Genomic DNA, 22910 nt, shown 5'->3' with positions numbered 1-22910 from the left:
GAGAGAGGACCAACAGAAACATTCTTTTTTTAAAAAAATAATTTTATTAACAGGCCAATCACATCACATTATCCAAATCACATTAGTTCCAAATTATACAGCCAAATTTTAATTTTTGTTGGGGGGTACCCATACATCAAGCTCCGCACGAGTCCAAAACTCCGAACGAGTCCAAACATCACTTATATTACTGCTTTAATTAGACAGTTCTATCCAGTTCAATCCAGATAGTCCTTTATTACTTTCTTTCTCTTCTTGTTGTTATCATATATTCCTTTCTCTGCGATCTCTGATAATTTTCACAAGCAGATTGAAAACAGGCATCCTCTGTGTGGGTTTTGTACTCTTCAAAGATCATATCGCTCAGGGACAGCCTCTGTTCAACGCTTCCATAAAAAAAAATATTAATCTTCGGTCTGTCCTTTACTTTTCTCAGGCTTGCCAAATAAATCAAATGAATCAGGAGGCTCTGTCAGGTCAAGCTTGCGTTCCAAGATTCCTTCTCTTTCGAACGATCCTGATTCTCCTCCCCCTGTCCTTCTTTCTCCGGCAAGCCTGTCTTGGCGAGACGCCATTTTTTAACTGCGTCATAAAAATTTTCCTCTTTCTCACCGTTCACCAATCCTCTCTCCTGTTATAATCCATCCCACACAGTTCTTGAATTCCTGCTTGTGATTAATAAAAACGCAACGATCTTATTTCTATCTGGGGTGAAGGGTTATTAATATCACATCATGCAAAGAAAAAAAAAGTTTTTTCCTCCACCCCCCCTTTATTCCAAACATACAGTCTCCTAGTGGTGATTCATCAGAAGATTTACTTATCCATCCGTCACTCCCGGTCACAGAGATCCATTAATCAGCAGTCTTATCTCTCGAACATTACTTGATGTATGTGCTTCAGCTTCATTTCCAATCATATGTTTCCAATTATAATTCCGAGCTGAAGCAACCAGCACGCGCTAATTGGAATCGGCGTCAGGAAGATCTGACTTCACCGAGGGCTCGTGCCAAGTGTTCGGCACCCCCATCTCTCGGATCAGGGGGTGCATTGTGAACACCGCTGGCAAGGCAGCGCCCCCATCTCCTGGGAGGGGTAGGAAGACTGCATACTTCCCATAGCAGCCCCTTAATTACCTCGTATGGGTCAGAGAGATGTTATTGTCGGCCATCTTCCAACGCGCCACCTGGTGGCCCCCCCCAACAGAAACATTCAAAGATGCTTACTATAGACAGGTCCTGCCCTAAGTGAGACAGCTGCCTCAGGAGGACAGAGCTAGGAGTGCCATGTGGCCTGCTACACTAGCCTGCTGTCTTCAGCTGCAGTAGAAGAAACTGTCCTTTCATCAGTATTGGAATTCCACCAGTCCAGCTGGCTTCTGTATGTGCCTTGGGGAAGGGTGCCATATTGTCCTTAACCTCAGGCAGCAAAGTATCTCGAGCCAGCCCTGGCTGAAATAACTCTGTCCTTATCCATTTGAGCTCATGTTTATGTCAAACTCTTGACCAGTAAGAGTTATCACAGGTGGAGGGGCAGACAGCTAGCCTAGAATCTATTTGCCCAATGAGCTAGCTTTGCAAATTCAAAGAAGAAATTATGATAGTCAAGTGTTTTCAAATTAATGATGGTCTGTTTGCCTTCTGAAGTTGCATAGCACCATGCAGGACTGTACCCCAATTGGATCTGATGACTCCTGAATGTTTGAACCACCCCAGGGAGGGAAGAATCTGTGTACAGAGCAGGAATGACAACTGCACAGGAGTTCAGCAAAGGAGTAACTTTTCAAAAAATATGATGTAGTAGAAAAGGCGTTCACAACTTTTTCTTCCAAGTTCAACAGCCCATATGAAGTTTCCCACCATCGTAGCTGCAGTTCTGAAGCAAGGAACATGGAAATTTGAATCAATCTGTCAGCAAGTCAAGCAAGATTGTGAAGAAGTCCTTCATGGAAAAGTTTAAGATGCTGGCTCCTTTCTTATATCCACAATGGAACAAATTTCATTATTTTGGGGGTGGGGCCTTTGTTTTATTGACAAGAATTTTGGTCCAAATTCTCTGTGGCCACAAATTATAAAATGCAATGTGCCACTACATCAACTAAAATCATCATGGAATTTTCATTATATTTTTCCAGTTGGTAGAAACTGGATATTCCAGTAACTAGGGTCAGCAGTGCTTCTTTCTATATTTAGAACTCAGACAGCAATTGGGTTGGCGTCTCTCCAAGATTCACTCAGTCACCAGAGTTGAAAGAAAATTTATAACTCACATTTTCTTATTGATGTGCACATAAAACATGCAAGTAATCAGAGTAAATGGCCAGTTAATCTCTCTAGCCATTTGCACAAGCAATCACAGTAATGCATGTTCATTTCTTCAACACATCCATGAACATTATGTCTTTTCTATTTGATCCAGAGATATTGCATTCTTTTAAACTTTTGTGGGGTTTTTTAAGGCAGCAGACAATAGAGTAGGAAGAGCACAAGTGCTCTATGAGGACTCACAGAAAGCAGAACACAGCTCTCACATTTTCAGCTGGTGAAAGACACACCGCTATGCTTCCTGTACCAATTAATCTGGTCTGATACAGTTTAAACAACATTAGTGCCACATTTTTATTACTGTATGTGGGGCTAATTAATGAGAATGGATCCTGACAAGACAAAGATATTGTGGTTGAGTGGTCCCCAGGTACAGGACCTGGGTTATTTATCTTTTCTGGATGGAGTTCCACTCTCTCTGTAGAAAGAGGCATGCACTTTGGGTGTGCTCCTGGAACCATCTCAGCCATCAAGAGGCCCAGGTGATGATATCTGTGGCTCATAACACCTACTACCAACTTCGGCTGGCACAACAAATATTCCCTTTCCCGTATAGTACCAGGTGCACAACCTGCAGCCCTCCAGATGTTTCTGGACTACAACTTCCATCAGCCCCAGCCAGCATAGCCAGTGATCAGGGATGATAGGAGGTGTGGTCCCACAACATCTGGAGGGCCACAGGTTGTGCACCCCTGCTGTATAGGAATAGTTTGCCTATTGTGGCCTATGCATTGGCAACCTCGCAATTAGGCTACGGCAATGATTATATGTGGGATGATCCTTGCATCTGCTCCAGAGGTTGCAGCCCGGGCAAAATTCAGCACTAGAGTGCTGAGTGAGGTAACTTACTGCACACATGTGCCATTTGCGTTAAAAAAAGAGAGAAAAGCATCAGCTGCCCATTAGTCATTTTCAAGGCTTTGTTACTGATTTTTAAAGCCAAAACAATTTAGGACCACCTTCCCTTGTACAGACCCAGACAAACTGTACACCCTTTAGAGAAGGCTCTGATGGCCAGACCATTATAGAGTGTCAAAATGTGATAGAACAAAAGCAGGTTCTTTCAGAGTCTAGAAGACTATTTGGGAAGCTTCCACTGTGGTAGGCTTTAAATGCCTACGAAAAACATGCTCATTTCTTCAGCCTTTCTGTGTCTCTATTTTCTGATCACACGGCTGGAACATTTCTGTAGTAATTTTTCATGAAATATTTTACCTGGTTACTAATGCATTTTGATATTATGTATTTATTTTTTGCTCGTGATACCATACTTTATGCAAACAGTTTGGAGATTTTGTTGTATTAAGTGGCATACAAGTCAAACAAACAAGGGATTTCCAGTAACGTCAAGATTTGTTTATAGTCTAGTTATAAGCAAGCCTTTAATATAGCCTTGCAAATATGAATATTACTAATTTCCTAGAAATATTTAAAAACATTCTAATCAATTTATGTATATGGAGAGCAGTTGCATGTTTTAACCTGATGAATTAAATAAAGATATATAGCAGAGTTAGTAAGAAGCCAGCTAGTCATAAATATACACAAAGTTTCTCTTCTCCTTGACTGCTAGGGGAAGTGACAGATACAGGAACTCTGCCAGCATCTTAAGATGTAGAAATGCTACTGCTCCTTCTCCCTCTACTCCAAGGAGCAGACATTTTATTTATATACAATGCCCTGCCCTATTCTGAAGTCTCAGGGCAGTTACACTTCAAAAAAATCACCACAGTAGCCTTCTCCCCTTTGCAGTGGTTTCCTTTGCAAAGGCAACCATTAATGTCCCACACACAAAACCTTCCAAGAGACATAAATATTAAAGAAGCAATCTTGAAAGAGGCAGGCACCCTCCAATTATTCAGGCCACATTTTTATAACATGAACGGACCCCATACTTTTTTTAAAAAAGAATGTATTTCTGCACAATTTAGCCATTTACTTTCAGCACAACTCTGCAAGAAAGAAAACCATGAAACAGAAACATCAGCACTGTGTTTAGGAAAGAGTTCAAAGCCAAGTCCTTTAAAAGATACTCATACAAATATGCTTCCTTATTCCTAATGAGATTTGACTTGTTCTCAATTTTACATTCGACATCTGCAAGTGTAATAGCTTCAGGTATAAAATGTTGTCTTTATTTCTAAAGTGGGCAATGGCAATGTGTGGAAATGTTGCTATTTAGGTTTGTGCTGTTCTGAAAATGGATTATAAGCACTTGCATTCCCACAACAGAGGATTTCCAAGGTAGCAATCCTGGTCAGTTGAAAAGAGCTGGACTAAGCATCCAAGCTTTGAAATAGGAGTGAAGGGGAGCACAGAAATGGTGAGGTTTGTAAATCTACCACAAATTGCATCATATGCCATATGTGAAGAACTTCTACATTAGAACAAACAACTTCAGTTTCTAGAGACAGACAAGGCAGATTGCAATTGCAACTCCTTTAATCATTTAGCCATTTATATTCCCTTCCTTGGACGGTTCCATGTACCAAAATGCCTGCTCAAGAGGCTTCTTATCTGAGCACTCAAAGGGCAGGGATAGAAAAGGTCTGTTTATTTGCTTTTTAAAACCTCTCTCTCAATCACAAAATAATGTGTAGCTGTTTTAAAAGCCCGGTACTTACAAAGTCAACTATTAAATAATTTCAAGTTTGTCACCTTAAGAAACTGCAAGTTAGCCGCTTCCCAAAAGGTAATCATTTCAATTAGCTAAGTTGATTCGGTAGCCAATATGGCAAGCCCCAAATGTTGCTGAACCTGTGGCCCTCCATGTCACTGGAATACAGCTTCCATCATCCCTAATCACTGCTCATGTTGGCTAATGGGACTAATGGGAGATAGAATCAAACAATATCTGCAAGTCCCCCATCAGTACCAAGGGTAGCCAAAGGATAGCCAAAGTTCCACCACTCACATTTTTTTAATATTTAAAGCTCAAGTATACATGGGTCGGAATGCAAAACTCTTTCTGGCGATTATAACAAAAATATCTGGGGTCATTTTAGACATTAGATAAATATGTAGCATGCTACATGAAGGAAACCAGCAAAGCTATGTATGGGTACAATTCCCAATGAAGAGGTAAGGCTTCATATCCCAAGTGGGGAACGTCAAAGACACCAGAAAAACCTGCACAGGAATATCCAATTACATTAACTTCCTCAATCTCCTTGCTTACATCAATTCATTTGGTTATTGCTTTTTCAACATCTGAGAGTATTAGGGAAAATCCTACATTGCAACAATATAAGGCTAAACTCTAGAAGCAGAGAAGTTCAGCTGAAAAGAGTCAAGACAGACTTTCTGCTAGGTAATTATCGAGCTGTTTTCAAACTAAATCAGTTATTGTGCCATCACAAAGGAGTGAAGGCTACTAACATACATGAAGAGCTATGTGCATAAAATATATATTCTCCTTAGAGATAGTTGCCTGAAAAAGTTTAACTGCAACTCTGATTTCATATTTAACAACCATTGTACTAAGTCATACTGGGCGGCCTGAAAATTTTATTTTGCTGTATTATTAGGTTATCAAGCAATTTTATTAAACAACTCATTTTTAAGGATAAAGGGAAAACTTTCCACCCCACATCACTGGGGTTTCTGTCAGATGTTGGATGGTGAGTCCCATCCCTCTTTGTACCTGTACAACACTCAGGGTGGGCAGTGATTCAGTTGGCTACACCATTTTTTAGGAAGCAAGGTTATCTTTTGGCAGAAGATGCATTCTATGTAGAAAGCGTACCCGCTATACCTTTGAATGTAATTATGTACTGTGACTGTATTTCCTCACCATTCTCTTCCCATCCCACTTTTACACTTTTGAAAGAAATACACTTTTCATCACCTCTCAAATTACACCCTGCCTGGCTTGGCCTCCAGTTCACTTTTAAACATATGGACATCATCTCTTTCCAGGAGGAAAAATTAGTTGCCTGGAATAGGCAGATATGCAATGCGGCTACAGCTTCAAAGAGTGCTTGCCACAAGAGTGGCACAGCGGCCTACTGTCAACATCAAATTAAATGGCCTTGTGAGCGCTGGTTACAGGGACACATCCTTCCGAGAGAATGCAATACAATTTTAAATGTATGCCAGGGGCTGCATGGTTGTGACACAGCATAAGGTGGAATGGCAAACAAAATCAAAGTTAATTGGGTCCAGACAGTCCAGGCAGCAAACGAAAGGCTGTACTAATAATTCCACTCACTATTCTATTATGCTGAGGTGATGTACTGCAGTGGCTAAGAGACAGCACTATGAACCAAGAAGTCCAAAGACTGAAACTTATCACGTCATTCACATGAGGGTTAAGTGCCTCACTCTGACAGTAATGGTTCAGATTCAACTTTTCACTCGTTTTGGGGAGGGGGGCTGCATCTGAACTCTACTTGAAGCTTTGCCTGAGCAAAATAAGAGCACAAGTACATGCCCCCCGCCCCAGGTTGCCATGATTCTACAGGGAGTGTTCAAGAAATCTGATGGAAAAAAGGCTAACAGGATCTCAAGCAGCGCAGCATGGGAGGGAGGCAGAAAGCAGATAACAATCTAACTTCAACATTTTTATCCTGTTAAATCTTCTCCTTTGGAAGTCCGCCATGGTCTTCAGCTTAAGCTTCCACAAAAGCAATTTCACAGCCAAAGTTGAAAACTTTGGCTTTGGGCAAAGTTTTGTTTCCATACAGTTCTATCCAGCCCCTTCAAGGAAACACTGGTGGGAACAGCCTCTAGATCACCATGGATATAGGGAGTTTGGAAAACTTAGTTCTGCTTATAAAAGCTGCTTCCTGAAAGATTTGGCAGACACTACACATAGCTAATCTAGAGGAGCTCATTTGTTGTTTCAGCTCTCTTTCTTTCTTGGGGTCTCCCTCTTTCAATTTCCCTGCCAACCCACCTTTCATCTGTAGAGCATTCTGCACAGTTGCATGGACTTTCAGAAGAGGGCATAGCCTCTTATTCTACCACAGCTTGTGAGCAGAGTTATGTATTTTGCAAGTTCATGAGGTAAAAATAAGCTATACATACCTACGACCATTTTAGACTGAAGAAGGTTTGAGGTCCTGGTTAGGAAACAGATGTTAAACTACAACAGTTGTTTAATTAAACCAGGATGTAAGTACCAAGAATGGGAAGAATCACAGGGAGAGGCAAGGAGGGAGTACATGGTCTCATCACTCATCCCCAGCTACTGAACTAAGGTTCAGAAAGCCAGAAATTGAGCATCTGAATCAGGACAGACGCTATTAAAAATAAATCAATCTACAGCTTGATATAATTTGTCCTTCCTGTGTGGGTGCCTTGCAAAGCCCTTTAGGAGCTACTTCACACTGCTCCTTTAAACCTCTGAAATCAGGGCACCTTACAAAGTCTGCTCACTTTGGTTGCATGTGCCTTCCAGGGTGAGAGGAGAAATAAGCCTTTTTCAAACCCCTGAATGGACCTTTGCAGAACACCACATGAGGTGACAAATGCGTGAGACAACCTACCTGTCAATCATGTGATGTCATGAAAGTATCATGAGACTGATGAGGTCAAACCTGATAAAGGTTCCCACCCCTGCCTTACATGATCAATATTCTATCACATCATAATAATTTATTGGTCTGTGAAGTTTCCTGGTACTGTTAGGATGGATGTTAGCTTATTGTGTGACCTCCAGGTCTGCTGGAAATGTCAAATGATACTAAATCATTTCACCATCATTTCAAAAGGCTTGTCTACTATTTATTTGAACTTTGCTTAGCCCTAAAGCAGTGTGTAAATGGAGTGAGAATAATGATGCAAAAACTTCAGGGTATTTTACCTTGATTCATGTTTCCATGGATTTTTCAAGTAGTCTGCAGTTTTTTATTCTGTGCATCTAAGAGCTCCGAGCAAGAAATGGCATTAGATTGGTCAAAGGCTTGAAATACCGTGGTGCCTCGCAAGACGAAATTAATTCGTTCTGCAAGTTTTTTCTTCTTGCGAGTTTTTCGTCTTGCGAAGCACGGTTTCCCATAGGAATGCATTGAAAATCAATCAATGCGTTCCTATGGAGACCGTCCGGGGACAGAGGGGAAGCGCCGCGCGCCTTCCCCTCTGTCCCCGGACCTGTTTCAAAGCAAGGGAAGGGGCAGCGGGGAGAATCGCTTCTCCCCGTTGCCGCCCCTTGGTTCAAAAGGGGTCCGGGGAGAGGGGGGAAGGCGCGCGCTGCGCTTCCCCGCTATCCCCGGAGCTTGCGGGGCAAGCTTCATTTTGCGAAGCAAGCCCATAGGGAAATGCGTCTTGTGAAGCGGCTAAGAAAACGAAAAACTCCTTCGTCTAGCGAGTTTTTCGTCTTCCGAGGTGTTCGTCTTGCGGGGTACCACTGTACTACCTTCTGCATTTTCAAACAATGCCAGAGCCATCTGGGTATTAAAAGCAAACAAACAAACAAACAAACAAACACCTGTGGCATTAGAAAACATAACCTTCAACTAAAACCAACACATCAGGACTCTGCTGGTCTGAGCTGTTATGCACATGAACAGTTTTCATGATTCGTAGAGAGAATTTTCTAATATTCCTAAAGAACTAAATATTGTTGAATGCCAACTGCGCAAGATACAATATTTCATACCAAGTATTTCCAACTTTCCTCTAATCAGAGGAGGATGTCTTGGATCTACAGACTACAGAGCCACCTCCGGAAGTAGCTAGAGGAAAACTTTATACAGTAGTACCTGGGTTTACAGACTTAATCCGTTCCGGAAGTCCGTTCTCAAACTGAAACCATTCTTAAACCAAGGCGCACTTTCCCTAATGAGGTCCCCTGCCGCCGGTGCCCTTCCACCGTTCAGATTCTGTTCTTAGACCGAGGTAAAGTTCACAAACCAGGACACTACTTTCGGTTTTGTGGAGTTCATAAACCAAATTGTTTGTAAACAGGACTGTTCTTAAACTGAGGTACCACTGAACTCTTGCAACTTCAAGATTTTGTAGCGCACATCTGAGCAAGGTCAAACCCACTCTCTGATAAACTTCATTCCTATATAAATGGTGAAACAGCACACAAGAGAAGCCCCTGTTTATATCAATGTTTAAGGCACAGACTCCTGCTATGCATTGCTGGCTAAATAATAGTAGTGTCCTCATTCTCATAATGATTGCTCAGTCTTTTAAAAAATGCGCATCTGTAACATGAGCAGTGAGGAAAGGAACAGGGACAGGGAAATTACAGAAACAGCTTTCTGCTAACATTTAGAGAACTTTTTCAAATCTGAATACCAAAGTCTTTCCTAATGGTTTCAGAGGTAATCCCACACAAAAAACCAAATCTTCACTTAAAAAAAAAAAAGAGGGAGAGAACTGATTGGGTGTTGCTATAAGAAACAAAACTATAACCAATGGCATTTGTTCCCCACAGAAAAATATTCTGCATGCTGAATCAAAAATGCTTCCTTGGTTCCTATCAAAGGCCTCAAGTCTGAATGTGTTATAGTTTTGTGAAGAATGCTAGAGGCAGCTGGATGGGGAGGATCACTGGAAACATTTTTTTTCAGGCGACAGAAACCACAATGTATAATGTTACCAATCAGGGCTTCCCAGAAAGCAGCATATTTGAAACAGAAAGCAGGAGCCAAATACCCACACTGGTAATGAAATTCAAGCGCTAGTATGCTATTGTGAGTGGGATGCAGAAAAAGCAAATTATAAGGGTGTGTGTGTGTGTGTGTGTGTGTGTGTGTGTGTGTGTGACCATTTTAAAAAAGGCAGAACACAGATAGGACTAATTTCTCCGTAATATTAACCATTGGGCTACATGCTTAATATGCTACTCCTCTGGGCCAGATGTCTCCCACCCCGTTCCCAAGCTTCTTCTTTGGGGAGACTTGGAAGGGCATCCAACATAAACATTTCTGCTGTACATAAGCTATTCTGTTTCTCCCTCCTTTCTTGAATTTCCAATCCATTTGGTCTTGGAAACACAGGAGGGTTGCTCCAATGGCTTGCATAAGGAGAGATTTAGAATGCTGCAGGGACATGGCCATTGACAGTGGCCAGGATTTTGCTCCACCTCAGGGTTTGCTCCTGCCAGAGCAGCCAGGACAATCTCGGAGAGCTGTGCAGAGTCTGCAAGCCTGAGTTGGGCTTACTGATTTGGTAGGCGCAGATGGGGGAGCTTGATCTTCCCATGCCAAAGGTCCCACAGCCCCTGGCTGACAAAGGCTGTACTTGGCCAGGAAAGATCTCCATCCCGGTGGCGCAAAGCATTTGTGAGCCTGGGAAGCTGGTAAAACTTATCCAGCTGGGATTAAAATCCAAGCTAGAGAATGATTCAGGGTCTTGTACAGCTTCCATTCCCTTTGGAACAGACTTTTAAAAGCTGAGTTCAGCTTCAGATAACTTTGCCATCATCCCTGCGTTCCAGTGTAAAAATATTTCATAAAAAGAAAGAAATGGGAAGGCATTTAGCAGGCAAAACACACCAGTCAGGGCAACCTTTCTGGAAGCGAGCCTTCCTCTGCTTTCCAAAAATAGGTTGCAATGCTTCAGAAAGAGAATGAAGCCGAAATGTAATTCCTGTTTTTCCAAGTCTCGGATGCTGTCAGTTGGGCCTGCTACTATGCTCCCTGCCTTCCACCCCACCCCCAATCCCACTCTGCTGGCATGTAAAATTGCACAGCAAACTTTTTTTCTTTGCATCCAAGCCAGAGTTAGGCTTGCTTTGCTGATACCACAATTTATGGAACAGTTGGAACCAGAATGCACCTCCTGGAAGTAGCCATGGTGGTTGCTAAATTGCAATTACACCCACGCATACAAAAGGCACTCAGGTGCAAAATTGAATCTTTTAAAGGGCTTTACCAGACATATGAGCCCAAAAGACTCCCTCCACCTTAAGCAGCAGAAAAATGGTTGAAATTTGTGGTGCTATAATGAAATCAGGAAGTAGCAGTTTGGGGGTTCCCATTCACTTGCTCTCTCCTAAACACCTCACTGTGACCATATCTTTAAAAGCTTCTGTGTTTTCAGTGCCAGATGTAGCAAAATTTCCTTTGCTGACCTTCTGCTAAATCATCTCCAGTGTCAGCAAGGAAGAGGACAGGTAAGGGGAATCGGAGGATATGGGTATTGCGAGAAACGAGTTAGGAAGCTACAACTGGGAATGAAGAAAACTAACTTTTGTATGTATTTATGGAATTTTTTACACTGCTTTTCAGAGCAAAGTCTTCCAAAGGCAACTTACAAAAGTGACTGTAAGCATAATGAAATTTAAACACATAAGTAAGAATACTCCAATGTCAAACTCAGAACAGCAATTTTAAAAGCACAGCATGCAACATCTCAGTAACAGGTGAACTAAAACATCCATTTAAAAAACCAGAGCTATGCATACCATTTCCGGGGGAAAGCTCCAAATATGTGGGGCCACTACTCAGAACACCCTCACCATGACAATGAACCTGAGAGCAGGTCTTCTGGCATTGATCTAACATGCCAAACATTTAGGCATTTCAAAAGGTCAGTGCTTTAAGCCGAGTCCAGAAACGAATAGGCCACTATTGTTACTAATATTGCATCAGCATAAGCAGATGCATTCTGTACCAGTCAAATTTTCTGAAGAATCTTTGAAGACAGCCCTGTGTGAAGCAGTCTAGTATGGCTAACTGAACCCTGTGCAACTCATGCAAGATCTACTTTTTCCAAGATCTAGTTGGCCAGATGCAAAACTCCAGCTAGCAAAAGGCTAGTCACCAGTAGCACCTGTGCTCTCATATATAGTCTGGGCCAAGAACTTTCAAGAGCGTGAAGCCCTGTCTAAATCATTGCATACCTCCATCCAGAACAGCATGCTTCTTAACCCACAGAACTTCTTCCGAATCTGGATTTAGCTTCTGCCTTCAGACACTTATCTGTTCAGGATTTCCACAGCTTCCCTTGGGATGAGCAAGTGGAAAGAGTAGCATGCCATTTGCAAACCAACAGCATTGCAGCCCAATTCTCTGGATGATGATGATAATGATGATGATGATTTGAATTAATATACCACCCTATACCTGGAGCTCTCAGGGCAGTTCACAGAACAAAAACAAAACCATCATCTCCCAACATCTGATGCACAGAGAGATGAATCCTTTCAGCCCCTCGGTGTAGTAGTCTGAAGTTGTACAGCCCAGCCATAGGCTTATTTTATTTTTATTTAATGCTCCCAATACATAATTTCAAGGCAACTTCACAATTTCAGCAATGCAACATGTAAAGCAATGAAACATGCAACATTTAAAATCTGGCTGGCTTAACATTAGCTAAGAAAGTAAAATATTTGGGGGTTAATATGACTGCCAAGAACTTAAACTTATTTAAAGATAACTATGAGAAATGTTGGACAGAAGTGAAAAAAGACTTAGAAATATGGTCAAATTTGAAGCTTTCCTTGTTGGGTCAAATTGCAGCTATAAAGATGAATGTATTGCCAAAAATGTTATTTTTATTTCAATCATTGCAAATTTTAGACAAGATGGACTGTTTCAAGAAGTGGCAGAGAGATATTTCTAGATTTGTCTGGCAGGGCAAGAAGCCCAGAATAAAATTTAAAATATTAACTGATGCAAAGGAAAGAGGCGGATTTGCCCTGCCAGACCTTAAACTTTACTATGAATCAGCAGTATTCTGCTGGTTGAAAGACTGGCTGCTTCTTGAGAACACGGACATTTTGGACCTAGAAGGTTTTAACAATGTTTTTGGGTGGCATGCATATTTGTGGTACGACAAGGTTAAAGCACATAAAGCATTTAAAAACCATATTGTCAGGAAAGCATTGTTTAATGTCTGGATAAGATACAAAGATTTATTGGAAAATAAAACCCCAAGGTGGTTGTCACCAATGGAAGCGAAGGCTCAGAAAAAGCTCAATATGGAGGCCAAATGGCCGAAATATTGGGAAATATTGGAACAAGAAGGAGATAAATTGAAATTGCAGAGTTTTGAGAAATTAAAAGATAAAGTGCGAGACTAGCTTCATTATTATCAAATAAGAGAGGCCTATAATTTGGACAAAAAAATTGGCTTCCAGGTGGAAAAATCAAAATTGGAAACAGAATTGTTAGATCCCAAAACTAAGATACTTTCAAGAATGTATAACTTGCTGTTGAAATGGAATACGCAGGATGAAACGGTTAAATCTGCTATGATTAAATGGGCACAAGATATTGGACATAACATTATGTTTGCTGACTGGGAACAGTTGTGGACCACCGGTATGAAATTTACGGCATGTAATGCCTTAAGAGAGAATATTATGAAAATGATATACAGGTGGTACATGACACCAGTTAAGCTTGCAAAAATATATCATTTGCCCGATAACAAATGTTGGAAATGTAAAGAAAATGAAGGTACATTCTTTCACCTTTGGTGGACGTGCCCAAAGATTAAGGCTTTCTGGGAGATGATCTATAATGAAATGAAAAAGGTATTTTAATATACCTTCCTGAAGAAACCAGAGGCCTTTCTCCTGGGCATAGTCGGCCAATTGGTGCCAAAGAAGGATAGAACTTTCTTCATGTATGCAACAGCAGCAGCAAGAATACTCATTGCAAAGTATTGGAAGACACAAGATTTACCCACCCTGGAAGAGTGGCAGATGAAGGTGATGGACTATATGGAATTAGCGGAAATGACTGGCAGAATCTGAGACCTGGGAGAAGAGTTGGTGGAAGAAGATTGGAAGAAATTTAAAGACTATCTTCAGAAACACTGTAAAATTAATGAATGTTAAAAATGATGTTGGATTGAAAATAAGAGGCACTAGCAACAAAGTTAGTGAGAATATGCAAAAATGAGTTGATAATGGATGAAAATATAGAGTTATAACATGTTAAGATATAGAGTTAAGATAAACGAAAGTGGGTAAGGATTTGCTGATTTGATTATTTAAATGGGAATACAAAAAGGGGAGGTGCGAGGAAGTCAAGGAAACAAGCTAATGAGTTTAAAGTTACAAAAAATGGGTTTGTTTTTAATTCTTTTGTATCTATTCTTTTTTTGTACTTTGTATGTTTATCTTTCTTTTTTCTTTTTTATGTATTTTTGTATGTTTTTTCTTTTTCTTCTTTTTTGTATTTTGTAAATCTATGTTTTTGTAAAATTTCAATAATATTTTTTTTTCAAAAAATTAAAATCTTTTACTATCCGTGAGAACTAGGTTTAAGATGTGCATCAGAAAAAAGGCTGTGAAGCAAAGAGTGGTTTACACCAAAACAGCCTCCCTTCGCTGAGCTTATCAGCAGACACTTAAAGACACACACAACTCCCTCTGTGAATTAACGGGAAGGCTCCATTTTGCATGACAGATGCAGAACAGCATCCATCCACCAGCCTGCTAAAATGTGCACTTTTTCTGGGTTAAAGAAAAAGTGTGTTATTCTTCTGCATGTTTCAAGAGTGGAAAAAATGAGGAGGCGGCTTTGCTACTGGGTGCAGCCATGCCTGGCTTTGGGATGACTTTTTATCCTATAGGTTAAACACTTGGCTGTGTGATTCGTGTGCTAGCTGCTTCAGATTTATGCTCCTGCTGTCCATGTACAAGCCTTGGGTGACATGCTAGTGGTTACACACAGATGTTAAAAGCATATGGGGAATAAGATGGTACCTCTGCAGCATCCATCCTAAAGGCCATGAGATGGAAGTCCCACAACACCACCTTCTGAACTGGTCCCTCAAGAAAGAATCAAAGCTGAGTCTCCAAGTCTCAACCGAGAGAGATGGACCAAAATGATATAATGGTAATGAAAGTTGCTGAGAACTCTAGGGAAACCAACAAGGGTTATCTCCCCATCTACCATTCCCTGATTCAAGTCACCCACCAGTATGACCAAAGTTGTTTCAACCCAAGACCAGACCAGAGACATGACTAAAGCAGATGCAAATGATCAGTATCATCCAAGACCTTTAAAGATCTGTAAGGCACAAGTGCTGTGCTGGAAAAGAGCTGTTAATCTCCAAAGGGAAAAAGCCAGAACTAGTCTCCTTCTCTCCCCCCCCCCCCACCGCATACATATTTTAAAAAAACTAGTCAAAGTGATTCCACTGAATGAAATACAGTGGGAAGCCTTTAGCTAAAGGAGTAGCATGGAGGAGCTATTGCTGTTTTTAAAAATAAAAATGGCATGGACATGAGGAGTGTGTATCTCTCAAAAGTTGAGCCAGCAGCAGGCACTAGGCAAATATGTCCTTCACACACTCACAATTACATTCCAGGCTGAACTTAGAACAGTTGGCTAAATTGGCAGGGGCAGGAGGGGTAAGCAACAGCAAACTGCAATTTGGATTGAGGGGAAAGAAAAAGATCCACAACAGAAGTGTCATATTGATAAAATATCTGAATCCTCAGCAAAAAGTCCTAATGATACAAAAACCACTGCGTATAACCTACACACAAAATGAAACAAATAAATTGCAGGAGAGGTCCAAAAGGAAAGGCTATCCTCCCAACAGTAAACACCTCGGGTGATTTTAAAACTGCAGCAATCAGCTATTCTAACATATCCTCAGTTCCTTTGCCAGCAATTGGCTATAGCATTTGGCATGTCAGCTCTAGGGCTCCCCTCCATACTTCTCCAGGCATTTTCAGAGACCACATTAGTGTTCAGATTCCAAAAAGCAGTAGAACAAGGTATTAAAGAAAAGTCCACATGTGTGCCACTATTCCTTTAAGATGATTATGGTGGTGATAATGATGATGAGATGTCCTGTTATACAAAGGGGAGAAGGGGCAGCAAAGAAGAGGCAACATCCCAATGGATAGATCTGTATTGTTCACCTTACAAACCTGGCAGAAAGGGTATGATTCTTTGCTTAGGGTCCTTCTGTCCTCCTTCCATTGGGAATTTGTCCAACATTTGCATCTTTAAAAAAAAGGGGAGAGAGAAAATTAAAAGAACAGCAAAAGGAACACCTAACAAATGCAAAAAAAATCCCACATTTTTTTAAAGAGAGAGAGAGAGTGAGAGAGAGAAATGAGGGAAAGAACACACAATATAATTTAACATTAACTGTCATTATTTGACAATGACAGCCAAGGAAGAAAGCCAAGCATGAGATTGGGGAGGGAGGAGATTCCACAAGAGGGCAGAATAATGTTGCTGTTTTGGAAAAGTTTTGGAGTTGATAACAACAAGCTCCCCCATGATTTTGGTAATGTGGATTACTTGTCTTTGATTTCACAAAGGGTTCAACAAACATGCTCCCTTGAGTAGCCATAATGACTAGTTAGCTGGCCTCTAGAGAGTAAGACTAGCCCAAGGCTTCCTCATCACAGTAACACTAGAGAGTGGGAGGGATAGTTCTCCTACCCCTGCTTTTAAAGATGAACAGAAGCCTGTCATTTGTTTAAGCTCTGCACTTGATGGGTGCCAGAAGAGCATCAAAACAAACCTTCACCTGTCCTCTTCAGCTCCAAGGTGAAGAAAGAAGGCAGATAACTATTTGTCATGCCTGCTGGGTGGCAGCTGTGGGGTTCAGGCTGCTCAAGAGGGGGCAGAGACACAGCAAGGTGGGCATGCCTCTACTTCTGACAAGCAATGCTTCAGCTTGTCTCTTGACACAAGGTTTGAGACCCCACCCACAGTGTTGAGGGCATGTCCTGGAGACAACACATTTCTGGCTGGCCACCAAGACTATGCAAAAATTCTCAACCCCTGATCTCACACAACGATGAATTCAAATTTGCAAGATTCTTATCTGCACCTTCTGATGCTCATGTCAACGGAATCAAATCCTTCAAAACTTTTCAGAGGAGTTATACATCCCAGGAGATTCAAGTTTTCAACATGAGGGTGGGGTGGGGGTGGGCATGGCTCAATGGCAAAGCGCATGTTCTGTGTGCAAAAGGTCCCAGGCTCAGTCCCCAGTATTTCTGCATAGCAGGACTGGGAGAGGCAAAAATGAGTCTGTGTCAGTGGACAACACTTAGCTAGATGGACTGGTGATCTGATTCAATTATTAAGCAAGTTTATTTCCAAACTGTTATGAGATGGCACCACAGTGAATCATCAAGCAAACTTGTAGTACAGTCAATACATCATGTTCTGAGAGGAGTAGAAGCAGAACACTAAACAAACGTAATAAGAATACGGCTTGTCAGGAGTTCACTTTGAACCTTTGGGGGACAGCCAGACACATACAAAGAACTCTGACCAAGACAAGACTCCTTTCATCTCAGACCCTGCCCTCCAATAATACTTCACATACTTGGCAGGGTCTATGTTTAACAGATGCCAAATTTTCAGGGTCTCTGTTCACACGCATCATTATTGAAATGTCAACTGCCTATGTATTCATATTGCTCCACAGGATAGGTTTCTAAGCATTTCACAAAAACAACAACAGAACTTCAATAAAATCATGATGCATCACATGAAAGGTAAGAATTGGGGACGACGACACACCTCAAATTAAGAAAGTTTCCAATTTCAGCCAAATCAATGAAACAACAATCACTACTTGCTTTCTAGAGCTCATTAGGGAAGATACTAGGTCAACCTCCCAGGGCAGGGAGTCCACAAGAAGCGCATCATCATTGTTCTTTAAGTCTCCGCAATTTTCAGCATGGCACCACTTCGTCTACAATGCATATTCACATATGTGCATCAAAAATACGGTGAACAATAGAAGACAGGTATGTTTTGTATGTAATATACGTAATGGAATATTAAGTATATATTGTTTTGTAATGTATTGATATTTATAATAAAATGATAAAAAAACCACAGGTAGCCAAGAAGTTGGATTCCAATGGCCATCAGTCCCAGCCACTATGGGCAATGGTCAGGGATGTTCCAGTTGTGGCCCAGCAATATCTGGGGGGGGGGGGACCATTTTTACTATCCTTGCCCAAGAGCCATCGCTCAAGTCGTTTGGGACTATCATACAAATCTGGTCAAGCTCCTTTCCTTCCTCCAGTGCTGGGGTGGTAAACAAATCCTTCAATGGGTTAATCCAAAAACTTTAATTCATTGCAGAACTGTAGCTTTCTTTCATCCACAGTACTCTGAAGCAAGCAGTGATTACCTCATTAATATCATTCTCTTCCTGGAAATCACCCAGACTGGTGACTTAACAGATGCTTGCCTCTGTCAATGATAAAATATGAATCACTGGCTGGACACTGAGGGAACTGCTGTCACCAGAAAGTGGCAGTGCCACAAGTCCACCCTTGCCAGGTCAGGGGGAAGAGCCCCTACTTGCAAAAAAAAAAACCAAAAAACAACAACCCCCATCTTCATCTAAGGTGTAAACACATTCAACAATTCTACAATTAATACCTTTGGGCAATGGTATCAGGCCAACACAGATCAAAACAAACCAGACTAAAAATGTGTAACAAGTGGAAAGCATGAAATGGGGATGCAAACATAATGGAGACAAGCAATGTCAATGGGTACAATTAATACAGAGCAGAGAAAGGATATGAACAGCCCCCCCAACTCCAAATATTTGCTGACCCTCCATTCACTGTTACAATAGTATGCACAATTTACAAAAAGCAAATTCCACCAATTCCCCTTAAAGTCATTCCTACATCCAGTATTCCTCTGCTTCCCCTTCCTAAAGAAAGAAACCCTCGTTTCCAACTCTTTACACTTGGTAAACAACCCAGGCAGGTCAGCTCCTTCTGCCTCTGCCCCTTCAGCCCCGTTCTCATTAAAGTTGCATCGGGATGAATCAAGAAAACTGAAGTTGGGTTTCCAGTTTTTAAATTACCATGCTAGTCAAAAGCCTAGTGCTTGCCGATCAGAAGGTCAGCGGTTCGAATTCCCGTGACGGGGTGAGCTCCCGTTGTTCGGACCTAGCTCCTGCCCACCTAGCAGTTTGAAAGCATGTCAAGTGCAAGTAGATAAATAGGTACCACTCCGGCAGGAAGGTAAACGGTGTTTCCGTGCCCTGCTCTGGTTTGCTAGAAGCGGCTTAGTCATGCTGGCTACATGACCCAGAAGCTGTCTGCGGACAAACGCTGGCTCCCTCGGCCTATAGAGCGAGATGAGAACCGCAACCCCAGAGTCTTCCGCGACTGGACCTAATGGTCAGGGGTTTACCTTTACTAGTCAAAAGCCAGCTATCCAACAGCACCTCAGAAAATGAGCCAGATTCTCTCACTCATTCATCCTCCGTGATCTAGGGGCAGCAGCAAAGTGTAAAGCCCATCAGGTGCTTCAGAAGGAACATGCAGGGAATAAGCCAGCATCTCATAGCCTTAAATTACAGCTGCCATCTTGAGGGCAAATGTCCAAAAAACAGAATCCACACTTATTTTTAGTATGTTTTCCCTCCTGCCCTCAAGGCGGCAGTGCAACGTGCCATGTAAACTGCTGCATCCAACAGGTTACACTGGCCATGCCTGGATTATTCTGAAGCACTGCAAAACAGGATGCATGAAATGCTGAATGAGACATTCAGTTTTATGTAGAAGACACCATAGGGCTCCAAACAAAGACACTGATAGCATAACAAAAGTGGAAGGGCTCTAGTGCATTTTCCACAGGAATATATTTGAAACAGACATGCAAAGTATTTGTTTGCTTGCTTTTCTGATTAAAGAAGCCACCACCTAAACATTAAACATGCCATTTTCTAAAGACAATATACTCTCCCTGCTAGCTGTAGTTACTGCACGGGTTTTGGTGCTTGTAGCAAGCCCCTGTTGCTCAGTTTTGCTGTAGAATTAAAGGATTATGCAACATTATCATCTGCTCACATTAAAATCGTGCTGGGCCATTTTATGGAGAAAGGATGTAAATGACTAACACACTTCCTGTATGGGAAGGCCATTAACATTTACAGCAGACACTGGGTAAGTGATGAACTATCACTCATCACCACACTGCTCCTTTGCGTACGGCAGAAAGGAGACATTAACATATCTCTTGAACTGAAGGGGTGACAATGATTTTGGGACGGGAAGTTCATGATTACATAACCACCACCAAGCTTTTCACCATATATGACAATTTTCCTTCTTTCTGAACTGTGTTCCTTGCAACAGAAGATGGATAACAGACATTGGCTGCTGTGAATGACAGACCATCAACATGTAGCAGCAGCACAGAGCTGGCTTTCTAAATTGGTGGTCCTGACATTTGGTCCTTACAAGGGAACAGGCTGAGGAATGGACTTTGGCCATTTTGATTCATCAGCACTCAGGAATTCCAACGCAGAAACAATCACATACTTGGTGATGGGTTGCACTGACTCTTTGCCTATGTAGACCATGACCACATGTCCATCACATGAAACAGGTAACCGTTAACAACAAGCAACAGCCATAAAAACATAGTGATAAGACAACCCAGGTTCATAAATGCTTAAGAATAAGATCAGGGATCTTAAAAACTGGAGAACATTTCAATCCCTTTGCAGCAAAACAAAATGTCCCTACATTTCCACAAGAAGCTAAGAAATAATTTTGACTCAAGAGGCGTTTTCCAATTTCTAGTCTACTAACATCTGACCTAGTAACCGAGGGAAAAGCAAAATCTGCTCTTGCCAGCCGTTCATTTAGTTGTTTCTTTTCCCTTAACATAATTTCAAATCCTCCATTCCAGTTTCAGAGCTGCAAGACTGTGTCATCAAGGACAACCAAACAATCTGTGACCAAAAGCCTGGAAACCTCCAGACATCCAGCCTTGTTTCTTTATAACACAAAACACCTGTGGCGGCTATAGACAGCTGAGATACTGTTTTGCTTGGAGTGGATTATTAGCTTTTCTTCAGCCACAAGCTTATGTTTTAAACTGCTGAATGGGAAGAATGCTGCTCTCCCCACCCCCACCCACCTACCCGGTCCTGTGTGATGTGGCAGCCCACTGCCGGGACGCAGGCAGAGTTGACTCCATGTGGTCTGTCTGATTTACTCGCTTGCTCACTCGTTCTTCAAACAGCAGGGCGGGGGGAGGTCAGGGACCTTTTAAAGTGCTGATTATTCTTATGTCCTTGGATTACTTAATGCAAATAAGATCATTCACTAAATAGAAGCCCACAAGCTTGTTGTAATGATACCATAAGGTGTAAGGTGATGTACTTGCTATCAAAGTGGCAACTCTTTAGTTGGCAACGATCACTCCCAAGGTTTTGCAACACTTTGCCCCCTGATTGTGCATTCACACGGCAAAATTTGCCCGAGTTTGAGCACTGAAAGCATGTGTGGACGTAGGAAATTGAAGAAATAATTTTAAAACTAGGGCTTCAGGTGTCAGTTAGCGACAAGCTGCGATAAGCACTGAGGAAGAGTGTGCTGGGATGAGACTGAATTTTATGAAAACCTATTTTCAATGTTCCTCTTCTATCAAAACTTTAGGACAAAGAAAGCTTACAGCCAGCATTACACAGCTTTAGAAATTTACAGTAGTTCCTTCAGCAGACCAAGTGCAACTGTGGAACCAAGTTCAAAGATAAAAGAAAGTCCTACCCACTGGTCATAACACAACAGGGAATGTGCCAGAGTCATAAATCAGAGTGATCACCATTTGAAAGGGTGCGTGGTCAGGCTTTGTAAGTAGCAGTAAAATGACAGGAAACCCTTTGTACAACAATCTATACCTTTCAGAGAATAAGAAAGCGGAAATGTGGTGTTAAGTATGAGTGTGGAATGCAAGCAAGTTCTCTTCAACCTTTTCCAGAATTTGTTGCTTAGACCCCTCAAAGAAGGAATGATAGGAGTTAGAGAGCAACATCAGCTGCAGGGCAAAGTGTTCCCTATTCCTGCTTTATAAATGCTGGTCACACGCAAACCTGTTTATTGAATTTTCATCCCTGTTTGCTTGCAGGAAGGTTATTTGACATTGAATCAACCAACTGCTAGCCCACACTTTTCTGTGCATTGCCTCATCACTTTTCTAAAAAAAATAATAATCAAAAAATCAACAAGACTTTTTGCATAAGTCCAATTTATTTCTGGAGGCAAGTGTTGCCCCCAACAGTTCTTTACGCTAGGCGAAGACACAGTATACAAAAGGGAAAGGCACCACAAAACACCAACCCGTAACAATTATGCAAAATTGATCACCAGCTCTTCCCATTTTGCTGGAAAGACTGTGAAAATAGGGGTAGATGCCACCCCATGTTGTGGGTTTGATCACAAATGCAAACTTTCTGGTTGCTTGTCTTTTAGGAAATACAAAACATGTACACAAGCTAGCCAGCCAGAAATGGTCCATCAGCTGGGAGTTACTGTACATATTTTCTGAAAATAAGATGGATCTGAGTATTACATGATTTACTGGCAACTTATTAGCATCAGCTCTTTTAACAACTACAAAGTTTTGGAGGAAACTGAAAGGGGTCACAAAGGAATGACAATAGGAAGTTCTGGAGAATTACATGGGTGGAAAAGTTAATGTACAAATCAGAATCACCAGTGAACAAAAGAAGATTGGCAGAGTCATATCAGATTGGTGTGACTATTGCCTGTATTATATACTTTAATCTGGAATTCTTGATTTAAGATTGGAATGATATACAGTTGCACCTCAGCTCCTAAACGCCTTGGAAGTCAAATGTTCCGGATCCCGAATGACTGAAAACCAGAAGTGACTGTTCTAGCTTTCGAACATTCTTTTGGAAGCC

General features: G+C 41.5%; 1 protein-coding gene across 1 annotated transcript in view; it reads right to left on the bottom strand.

Moving 5' to 3' along the window:
- The window catches only part of SH3PXD2B (SH3 and PX domains 2B), a 103123-nt gene that overhangs the window by 43600 nt on the left and 36613 nt on the right, over nucleotides 1-22910 (bottom strand). Inside the window, exon 3 of the mRNA XM_053376602.1 lies at nucleotides 16120-16195. Within this exon, the coding sequence (XP_053232577.1) occupies nucleotides 16120-16195 (76 nt within the window). The remainder of the gene's footprint in view (nucleotides 1-16119; nucleotides 16196-22910) is intronic.

The sequence above is a fragment of the Podarcis raffonei genome, chromosome 2 (assembly GCF_027172205.1).
Source record: "Podarcis raffonei isolate rPodRaf1 chromosome 2, rPodRaf1.pri, whole genome shotgun sequence".
Classification (NCBI taxonomy): Eukaryota; Metazoa; Chordata; class Lepidosauria; order Squamata; family Lacertidae; genus Podarcis; species Podarcis raffonei.
Note: the sequence above shows the minus strand (reverse complement) of the source record. Positions and strands in the feature narration are given on the sequence as shown.